The 11,417-nt window shown below is 44.6% G+C and overlaps 1 protein-coding gene across 1 annotated transcript; it reads left to right on the top strand.

The window, feature by feature from the left end:
* Positions 1-182: 182 nt before the first annotated feature.
* LOC144163247 (protein YIPF3-like) lies at positions 183-11,191 on the top strand. Its single transcript, XM_077694121.1, has 10 exons — positions 183-271; positions 431-470; positions 534-622; positions 878-987; positions 1,365-1,413; positions 1,519-1,611; positions 2,706-2,837; positions 3,751-3,873; positions 4,801-4,924; positions 11,076-11,191. Exons 1-10 carry the CDS (start codon positions 221-223, stop codon positions 11,090-11,092), a joined length of 828 nt encoding a protein of 275 aa, XP_077550247.1. The 5' UTR covers positions 183-220; the 3' UTR covers positions 11,093-11,191.
* The last annotated feature ends 226 nt before the right edge of the window (positions 11,192-11,417 follow it).

The following is an 11,417-nucleotide window of genomic DNA, read 5'->3' as shown; positions in this document are numbered from 1 at the left end:
CCTTTAGACAGGATTGGAATGGATGATGAACTGACTCATATTTTAGCAAAAACACACTAAAACTTTACGTAAACAATATAACAAAAGGTAATGTAACAAAATCAAAATGTTTGTTAGATTTAAAATTTAAAAATTTAGAAAATTTTGACACCGTGCATGCAAACAAGCAAGCACGTAAACAAACCGCCGCTGCCGCTGCTGCTGTTGCTGCCGCGCCAACATGGCAGCGCCGTCAGATCACGGTCCGCAGTTTGCTGCCGCTGAAAAACAGGTAATACCTCTCGCAGCATCTCAGAATAATCTTAAACAACATAACAAACAACGCGGCTATGCCTCTTGAATGATTATAAATTAATTTCGCTGGATTTTTGCGTATGGCACTTAATTGGTGACGTCGGAAAGGCTAACGGTTGCACGCATTTGGTTTCAGGAGGCAACGGTGCTCGATTTCACCGATGTTGTTTCATCAGGTACGTAACTTTACAAGAGAAACATTAAATTGGTGACGAATGTCTATATTTCCAATCTTCCAGGAGACCACGATGACAAGTATTTTCCTACGGAGATGCGGGAGCCCGGTTCTCAAAAACAAGAAAGCGTATTCTCGGCCGTGCCGTCTATGGTGCGTCGTTCTCTTCATATTCACTTTAGTTCGTAAAGTATTCCGCCGTGAACCCCCCTTTTTCTGATTACTAGATAACTGATCCTTCACCACTTCGCATTCAGTATTTGAGGTTGAAAGTGTTGAGTTTCATTCTCAAAATCAATGCAAAGGCAAACTCGGTACACGCAGATTGTTCACACTCTTACCTTTTCGAGTTTCAGTTGACTAAAATTTCTCCGTACTCTTTGCATGCCCACATCTTTGCACCCCCAGTTGTTGTGGCAAGCCGGAAAGCAGCAGGCCCAAAATGCATTCAGCATCTACGCGAACATTGACCTTTTGAGGCCGTACTTTCATGTTGAGCCTCAGGAAGTTCGGGCCAGGTGAGAAGCCAGCTTATTTTTACTCGTTGCTTTGTGTCATATATTTTCAGTGCTCCGACGGCACAAACGTCGGACTAGCTCATTCAGTTTGTTTTCTGAAGCAACCATGAACCTAATTTGTTGTTCGTACCATTGCTGTAGGACATGGGCCGTTTTACTCACTTTAAAAACAGGGAATTGCATGGCGTGTTACCCCATAACAAAACGTCAGCTTCACATTGCATCTTTAAATAGTTGTTTTGGTCTATTTAACAAACCTCAAGTTTAAAAAAGCTTGAAAACCACACAAACTGTCATCAGGTTTACTATTACACAGATTTCAAATTCCCTATCACGTGATGGTTTTCGTCAGCCTTATTTTTCTTTTTATTTAACAGGATCGTGGAGTCTCTCCTGCCTCGTTGGCCATCACACTATGCACCTTTGGTAATTGCCAGGTTTTTTTGCACCCTGGAGTGCTCACCAGTTTTTGTCCACATTATTGCACCACATTTGTTATGTTTGTTTGACTTTCTATTTCCCTCCTTGCAGTTAATCCCAGCCGAGCTTTACGGCCCCCTCATGCTTGTTCTGACATTGATAACATTGCTCCTGTTCGGCATGAAGACCTCTGGTCACACCGTGGTGAGTGAGTCCGCACATCACTTGTAGCGTGCATCTATCGAACGAGTTCGTTTTGCTTTGGCGCATAAAATTCAATGTAAATAGAGAATAAAAGTTACCTTTACAACCATCTAGGACTATGTGAGGGTGGCTGCATTGAGGATTACGAAAAAATATATTCTGTAGATGAAAGAAGCAATTTATGCTAGCTACTGCGTCCTAAAACTATCTTGCGTGTTGGTGAAATTCTTCAGACGGGTACATGGTTAAGCTAGTTGGTTTTAAATTTCTTTGAAAAACAATACAGTTTAACCTCGTTGTAACGAACACTGATACAGCGGATTATAGGCTATGGCGAACTAAATACGAACTTTGGCTGGTCACGTTTCATTTCAATGACACTTATTCTTTTATAATGAAAGTGAAACTGTGAGAACCATGGCACTATCGGATATAACGAAGAAATATTTAACCAGTAGTATGAGAAGCTACTTTGAAAAATTCCTGGCGCCCGGAACTGCAGAAGTAGAAGAAGCCCCTTTGTTCGTGGACATTGTGGAAAACTTTATCCTGCTCAGTGCTGTGAATAGCCACCAGACAAAGATCGCATCCTTCCCCCCAAAATAGGAACGCAAGCCTATCTTGTTTAAACGATCTTTGTTCTGTGGTAATTTCCCATTTCATAATCTGGTTCACCGAGCTTAAAATGCCACAAAGAGAAAGATAAGGGTTACCTTGTTTATACTATGTTGGAAGATTAAAATCATTCGTTTTTGTATCAACGATTAAGTATTGCGGGAGCCAGATTACCGATTGCTTTGAACTGATTTTTAGCTCTACTGTTACAAATATCGGATATAACGAACTAAATTACCGCCCCGATACTACTTTGTTGTGAGGTTTGACTGTACAACGAACAAGGACCGATGTGGGGAGTAATTGGACACAGCTCAGTTTGTCTGTTCCTTTTGTCTGTTGTGCTGCTGTGTGTTCGATATGATGCGCGTAAGCACCTCAGCTGCTCTCCCACTAAGAAGTCTCTCTTCAGATCCTCTGTTGAGCTGTTTATCTCTCCATCTTGTTGCTTTTCTGTTTATTCCCCTCCCCCCTTGCAGAAAGAAGGCACGCTCATGGGCACGGCATTTGGCGTGAGCTTCGGGTACTGGCTCGGAGGCTCGGCCCTGGTTCGAGCCGCTGGTTACGTGAGCAGCACGCAACTATCCTTCTTCCAGGTCCTGTCCCTCATGGTGAGTTACCTGAATATAGTAGGAACAGATGAGCTTTCAAGCCCATCCTTGGCTTTTGTCTTGGCTTCTGGCTTTAGTGGAACAGGAAGGCTCTCACTTCGTTACTGTCCCCGAAAAATGTTTTTTGGCACTGAAAATCGACTCGTCTCAAATTTTGAATCATGACCTATTGTAAAGTACTGGCGTAATTTCATGTTGTTCCTGTGATTGCAATAAGTCGTAACATGCATAACTAGATCTTGCAGACCCACCTCATTTTGAAATACATAGTTGGCTAAAATCCAATCTTTCGTTACAAGGTAAAGTGGCTTGAAGCATAAAACAAGGTGAGAGGGCATGCTGCAGCCTTTTTGATTCATTTAGTGTAGTTCATGCTTTGGATGAATGAGACACACGCACACAATTACAGCTTTCATTTTGGCAAATCGTGCTTCATTTTTTAAAGCGAAAGCTTTCTTAGTGGCCCTGATGACGTCCTGTCAAAAAACTCATGCATTTCCCCATTGACCAGTTGGTTGGTCGACCGAAAAGCTCTGATAAGGTCTCTGGACACACGGCGCATGTGTGAAACCGGACTTCCAGTGTGTCAAATCGGTTAGTTGAAAATTGTGAAAAAGGAATGGTTGTACATAAGGCAATGCATGCATTGACCATGAACAACGAGTACAATAGTATACTTTTTTTTTCATAGACCACGTATTTGTATATATTTAGATCGTTCGTAGATGTGTTTACTTTGTGTGGAAAAAATCGTCGCTTGGTTTTGCTTTTTTGTTTGCGATTTGGATCTTTGAATGTTTGACAATTTATTGGGTGCACTTTCACTGGAGGTTAGATGCACTTGTAGCTTTTGCGCTTCGATCAACTTTCCTTAGGAAGGGATCGTACATTTTTTGTTGTTGTTGTTCTGCAGGGTTACGGTCTCTCTGGTCATTGCGTGGCATTGCTGCTGGGCAACGCCTTCCACCCAGTGCACTCCCACCTGTTCTTTTATGCTGTGTGGTTGTTCCTGGGAGGCGCCACTGCTGCCAAGCTGGTAAGATAAGCCGTACGTGGCCATTTCAAAAAAAGCGAGCGGTAATTCGCCTGCGATTTCCCTTGCCTCAAGTTGAAAGCATAGGTTATGAATACCTTGCTGTAAGAGCAAAGTGAAGTTCACTGCTGAAAACTGTACCTCGTGAAGCTTACTTTATGTGAAAAGTGGTGGAAAACAGTGTTCACGTTTTTTAGGATCTCAAATTTCTTGCGGCGATAAGGTTTCGATCCTTATCATTAAAGCAGTGGTTCTCAGCCATGACTACCCGGGGAACCCTTTTGGGCCTGCGAAAGTGATGGGGGACCCCACGATGGAGCACATGTTGATCGGTGGCATAATGTCAAACAATTCGCGCTTTCAGCTTACGTCGCCCACACATTTATCCAGTGCCTGCCTTTTCTGCTGGACATTATTGACGATGCGCCTCATAATGTTAAACAATTTACTCTTGAATCTAAAAGTGTCCTAAACGTCTATATGCTGCCTTTTCTGCGCCTGTTCTTTTTCTTCTCATAGCTGGTGTATTGTTCAAAAATAGATGTTAAATTATGTGCTACGCGGAGAAACTAAACGCTCGTGTAATGCGGTGAGGCCACCTTTTTTTCGCATTGCAACCAAGTGGTGGCAGAAATCGAGAAAGGAATGGCAGGGGGGAAAGTTTTGAGGGAGGCTTCACGGACCCCTCAAATGCTCTCGCTTACCCCCCTTTGAGAACCACTGCTTTAAAGTATCATTCTCTGGCGGTAAGTTGAGTTTGGTGAAATCTCCATCCAGTGCAATAAAAAAGCGTGCGACCTGCTTCATAGGTTGTCTCAGGGCAATAATCTTTTGCGTATAAACAATAGGCAGCCGAGGTTCAACTTCTCGTCGGTAAAGTATTGCTGCCGCTCTCCCATATTGTCTCCTGTTCTCTCTTTTTTCGAACAGATGTCAGTCTTCTTGGCTAAGACTGCGAGTGCCTCGCACAAGGTCGTTGCGGCTGGCACTGCGGCCGCCGTTCACCTGCTAGCACTGCTATACTTCCACTTCGCCTACCACAAGACTGTCGAAGGTACTGGCTGCAGTCCTCACCAAATCCTCGTTTAGTCTCTCAACAGGTTGCTAATGCACGAGGTTTTTCATAGCCATAGAATGTAATACAGACATGACTCCTAGTTAAAATTTACTCCTCGGTCATGATGATAAGGACAACGGGTGGATTGTTATTCCACTGCTCATTACAAAACCGCAATGCATGATCCTAACCGCGATGTGTGGATGAGTAGGAAACATCTTTGTTGAGCAGACTCAGCTCTTGGGAAGGGTCTTCATTTCAGGGCCCTCGTCACGAGCCAAAGGTGGGGATCTGACTCTGACTCTCAGTATTGAGGGCAAGGGGAGGAGGTAAAGATTAGGGTTTTAGTAACAGCTCCGCGTGACGTGATACCGTGGGAAGCACCCATCGCCTGTCATCATATGCTGTGCTTAGCAGTTCCTTCGAAATGAGGATCTACACGGAAAAGGGGGCAGTCCTGTTACGGGGACACCGAAGTGAATTGGTCAAAGCCTGACTTGTGACAGCATTATAAGGCTTAAAGGAGCACTGACACCAATTTTCGGCGTTAATATTATTGCACAGTTCGCTTCCTTAACTCAACAGAATACCCTGGGTGAAATATGAGCGGCCTTTATCGTGCCGACGGAGCAGTGCGCGGAGCGGCACTCAGCAAATGGACATCAACGTGACATCATCCAGGGAGATCCAAAAAAAGTGGCGCGGCAGCGCTCGTCAAAAGCTCGTGACGTCACTTCATGCGCATGGCCCCACGAGCGGCGAGCGGGCGCAACACCCTCTCAAGCGGGCGCCGGTGACGTCCACACAAAGCGGTGAGGTCAGGCAGGGAGTCTGTCAAATGCGCCGTTCGGGATGAAAGAGCGGGAATTTGAAACAAACGATTTTCAAGCCGTTCAATGTAATGAACTATCGCGCGCTGAAGTATTTGAAGTGCTGTTTCAGGTTGGCCAGACCATTAAGCATCGATAAAAGCAATAAAAGTGTAACATAAAATTTTCGTGTCAGTGCTCCTTTAAGGCATATAATTCATTTTATGACTACTTAGCAAAAGTGCAGAGCTTTAAACCAGTGCCACACGTACACAAAAAATTGCATTAAAGGAGCCATGAAGACAAAATACAAGTTGGGTTTATTAGAAAGACTGCTTAGTCCCGATAACAATGATACCAATATCATCGCAATCTTCGAACAAATAACGGAGATATTAAAGGGACACTGAAGTGATTTGTAAACATTGCGGGATTACTAGCGCAAATTGTAGTCCGAAGTCCATAGGCCATGTTTCAACCACTCTGAGCGCGTTTACGCGAATTTATTTAGTTGAAAAATCAATTCGAAAATGCTGTCCTCCTCTGTGCACCCTCGCCAATTTTCTGTGGCGTTTTCGTGTGACGTCAGCAGGAGATGAGCTGGCAATTGGCTGCGCTACTGCACGGCTCGCCGACCTTCCGCGACCGAGTCAGTCGGCCCTACTATTAGTCCGCCGGTTGCCGACGGGTCGTCGCAATTCGCTCGATCAGTTGAAACTAAGCCACAACACATTTGTGAATGGAAGAATGTGCTTTTCTTTACTTTGTTAGTTGGTACACTGTATCAAGCTCCGAGTCCGGGTCGCTCCACACAAGCGCTGCACAAGTGCACATGCGACGCTTCGCTGACTTTACGCTAGTAGGAAAATCTAATGCCACTTGAAGGCGGGAGAAGAGTCAGCGAAGTCAATTAGGTACTAAAAAAATAAAATCAACTGAAACTTTTACTGTACAGCGCAAAACTAGAGAGCCGGAAGCACTTTTTTGCGTTGGGTGAACAAGCACAGCGGTCAGCAGCACGACCACACATCTGGGAACGCTTTTCCATCTAAGAAATGCAATTGCTAGACGGGAGATATTGTGGAAGTTTGGGGGACGCTTACTGCAGGAGCTCTATACAGCAAAAAAGTAACCTAACGTACTTGAAATGCTAACACTAAATAAAAGTGTAAACTGGTTGTACATTATATACCTTATATATCTCACTTCGGCAAGCCTGGCTCGTGGCCGAGTGGTCTAAAGCGCTATAATTTTTGTTTTGAAAGTCACAAGTTCGAATCCGCAAGGGTGCATACTTTTTTTTTTGTAAGTTGATTGTTTCGTTTGCGGCCAATGTTTTCTAACCTGAGTTCACCATTTTTGGGCCGTAACGTTCACTGCTCCACGAGCGAGTTCACAGAACGCGCGCAGACTGACACTGACACGCTAGCCAGTTCTCGTTGACAAGCTCCAAATATGGGGAAAAGCGCATGGCATTTGAGCATCTGCGGGGACGCGGAGGGCGTTCATCCACTGCATAGGCCTCGGCTAGTGATTGCTACAATTCGAAGCCGTCCTGGGAGGCTTATCTTATGTATTTTACAGCTGACAACATGGCAGAAGTGCGGTACGACGATTACTGAGATATGGAGAATGTCCATCCAACAATGCCGTCGGATGTCAAGCATGCTGTTTTACAGAACCGAAACCGAAACTTGTTTCAATGCTAACCTCGTCCAATCACGGTACCATCTCCTCGCGATGTCACAGCTTTAGTTGGTGCGGCCGCCACAGACCGCGCATGGTAGTTTTTCTTCTTTCCCGCTTTATAAAATAATTACCGACTTATCAACCGGATAAACGATGAAAAGTGTGGTAATTTGAGCCAGTCTACGCAGTGCAAGCAAAACCGGGAGCTTGACAAATTCACTTCAGTGTCCCTTTAAAGAAAACGTGTGAAGCCGTGGCGACCCCCTAGCCAATTTCCCGCAACTTTTCTATGACGTCACGGAACCTTGTTTGTGCGATTGGCGGCCCCCTAACTGACCTGTCGCGACGACACATGACTGGACGTCTGTAATGGGGCCTCTAGTTCCATTTGACCGCATCACTTGAATGCTAACGTGCAGTCAACGCACTGAAAATTATATTTTATTGTTGGCCCGTATGGTGTCATTCTTGCTCATAACACGTCGCTGTGGCGCAAAATTTGAAAGTTTTTAAATACTTGCTTTTTTTTTTTCGTTAAAAAAACATCTTTATGGCTCTAATGGAGCTGAGTGAGATACTGAATCGTAGTTCTTTCAAATTAAATGAAGTTGTATTTTCTCTTCATGGCTCCTTTAAAGGGACACTGAAGTTATATGTAAACATTGCGGGATTACTTGCGCAAATTGTAGTCCGGAGTCCCCAGACCATGTTTCGACCACCCTGGGCGCGTTTACGCGATTTTATTTAGTAGAAAAATTAATTCGAAAATGCTGTCCTCCTCTCTTTACGCTCGCCCATTTTCTGCGGCGTTTTTGTGTGACGTCGAGAGGAGCCGAGCTCGCAATTGGCTGCGCTACTGCACGGCTCCCCTGCCTTCAGACAGTCAGTCGGCCCAACGTTTCGTCCGCCGGCCGCCGACGGGTCGTTGCAATTCGTTGGCTCAGTTGAAACGAAGCCAGGACACGTTTGTGAATGGTAGAATCTGCCTTTCTTTACTTGGTTTGTTTGTACACTGTATCTAGCTCCAAGTCAAGGTCGCTTCACACAAGCGCTGCACAAGCGCACATGCGACGCTTCGCTGACTGGTACGCCAGTAGGAAAATATAAGGCCTCTTGAAGGCGGGAGTAGAGTCAGCGAAGTCAATATAGGTACTAAGGAAATAAAATCAACTGATATTTTTACCGTACAGCGTAAAACTAGGGTGCGGGAAGCACTTTTTTGCGCTGGGCGAACAAGCACAGCGGTCAGCAGCACGACTACGCATCTGCGAACGCTTTTCCGTCTACGAAATGCAATTGCTAGACGTGAGCTATTGTGGAAACTCGGGCGACGCTTACTGCACGAGCGCAATACAACAAATAGTCACCTAAGCTGCTTGAAATGCCAAAACTAAATATAAGTGTAAACGGGTTGTACAATATATGCCCTATATTACCAAGGAGCCCGCTCCGTGGCCGAGTGGTTTGGGGCGCTAGATATGCCACCGCAAGTATTTTGCAAGTCACGAGTTCGAATCCCCGCGGGTACGTGCTTTTTTTTTCTTTTTTTTTTTTTGTAAGTTAACTTTTTTGTTTTCCGCCGATGTTTTCTATATTGAGTTCACCTTTTTTTGGGCCGCAACGTTCGTGGCTCCACGAACTAGTTCACAAAACGCGCGCAGGCTGGCACTGGCGCGCTAGCGAGTTCTCGTTGGCGTGCTGTTGCCATAAGCACCGACTGCTTGCAGGCAGTGGGCACAGGCCAGAATGAACAGACCCTTGGCCTGGTGCGAACACGCTTTTTACGATACAGGCATGAGGGAGGCAAGCTCCAAATATGGGGGAAAAGCGCATGACATTTGGGCGTCTGCGGGTACGCGGAGGGCATTCATGCACTGCGTAGGTTTCGGCTAGTGAATGCTACGATTCCAAGCCTTCCTAGGAGGCTTATCTTTATGCTTTTTTACAGCTGACAACATGGCAGAAGCGCGGTACGATGATTACTGAGTTATTGAGAATGCCCATCCAACAACGCCAACGGTTGTGTTTTACAGAACCGAAACCGAAACTTGTTTGGTTGCTCACCTTGGGCATCGTCCAATCACGGTGCCCGCTTCTCCTAACGTCACAGCTTTAGTTGGTGCGGCCGCCGCAAACCGCGCATGGTAGTTTTTCTTCTTTCGCGCTTTGTAAAATAATTACCGATTAGTCAACCGGATAAACGATGAAAAGTGTGCTAATTTGAGCCAGTCTACGCAGTGCAAGCAAAAACGGGAGCTTGACAAATTCACTTCAGTGTCCCTTTAAGTGCTCAATGCCTTAAGTTTTAATGCCAAGAATTCACTGCTACACGCGAAATTCTAATGCCATTCGCTTTAATGTCATTTTTGGTTCAAGGAGTTCAGCTCATTCGCCTTCACGAACCTCTTAAATCTGGCTACTCTCGAACGCAGTGGGCACGAAATGAAACCAACGAAACTCTCAGCACTAGAGCGTTGATGCGGAAACATAGCTGAACTTCGAAATAAGACGATTTTTTGTGCCCTCTTGGTGGCGAAGTTCTGAAGAAGACTAAAGTTCACTAAAACAGCGGCAAAAGCCAGGATGTCATTACTTGTTGTTTTGAATATTTCAGATTTGGCTACTGCTGGCAGGCAACAACAGCTGCTGAAGCCACTTTTAGAAACGGCTCACACCATTTGTTAAAAAAAGCCTCGTTTTCTTTCACAAAAACATTTTTAACCCTTCTGAAAAGTTTTTCTCCACTCTAAAGGCTTCTAAAATATGAGTGCATTTCTCTTTTTGCTAATTATCACCATCATGCCTAGCACATTTAATGCCTTTGCGTTTCGGCGTGTAGCACAGACCACCCAAAAATGCCATTTGGTTTCTTAAGGCCTTAATGTCACTTAACGTCATTTTTCTTGCACGGCACGGGTATTAGATTGTGGGCCATACAGGAGATAAAGCAGCATGTGGTGGTTACGGCCACCACGATGCATCAGGCTGGTTTGCAACGTCTGTTGATGCGATCTGAGCCTTCAGAACTGGGTTTTCACTAATTTTGTGGTTAATATTAGCATTTTGTTTGCCCACACTCAAATTTTGCAGATTAAACTTGCTTGTGATCCGCTGAATTCAATCCTGTGGACATCTTTGTGTTGGTGGCATCAGCAAATGGGCGCAAAGGATGGTGCGAAAAAGAGCGGCAGTTTTGAACATGGTTTGATGGCTAAAAAATGCGCGTAAACCAGTTGGAAGAATTAAGAGCATGGGCTGAAATCTGGTAGGGTAATTAGGCAACATTTGCAAGTTGTTTCAGTGTCTCTTTGGCACCTTTGTCGCGTAAATTTGGTGCCCTAAGCTGAATGACGTGAGGTGTGGTGCATGGCACTTCGAACTTAGCGAGAATGAACACAAAAAATCAGACATTTGAGCTGTGCTTGTGAAATCATGCCTTGTGGCGAAACAAGAAAGTGTCGTAGATAGGGTTTCAGAAGGAAGCAATTACCTACATCGCAGTTCCGAATGCCAACGACTGTTCTTTTGGTTATCTTGGGAATCGGTGTTATGACGAATTTTGTTTTGAGAGCAACAAGCAGCATTCTTGGAGGATGCTCACAAGCACAAGTTTATACCAACTTTGTGTTTTCTCTCTCTTTCTTTTACAGTGATCGAGAACATATGAAGACTGCTGCTTGAGAAGAGAGTGAAATTTACCGATATTATTATTATTTCTTTTTTTTTTTTGCTTTCAGACTCACATTAAAAAAACCTTGTGCTTCTATTAACATCGTCATTATTGCGTAATTCAGGTTTTATTGCCAAGCTTAAATTTGTTCTAGGGTTGTGTTTGTAACGCAAATATTGGTTTTCAAGACTTTCCTCCTGCCGCTATTTTCTTTGGCTGTTATCGGCTTCAACATGGATTCCAGTAGATCGTGTGCGCTATCGTAGAAAGAAACCCTACCTGGAAATGTTGCGTGTTATACGACATTCAGGTGCTGTATTGA

The sequence above is a fragment of the Haemaphysalis longicornis genome, unplaced genomic scaffold, assembly GCF_048455015.1.
Source record: "Haemaphysalis longicornis isolate Haplotype H1 unplaced genomic scaffold, Haemaphysalis longicornis Haplotype H1 scaffold_12, whole genome shotgun sequence".
NCBI classification, from domain to species: domain Eukaryota; kingdom Metazoa; phylum Arthropoda; class Arachnida; order Ixodida; family Ixodidae; genus Haemaphysalis; species Haemaphysalis longicornis.
Note: the sequence above shows the minus strand (reverse complement) of the source record. Positions and strands in the feature narration are given on the sequence as shown.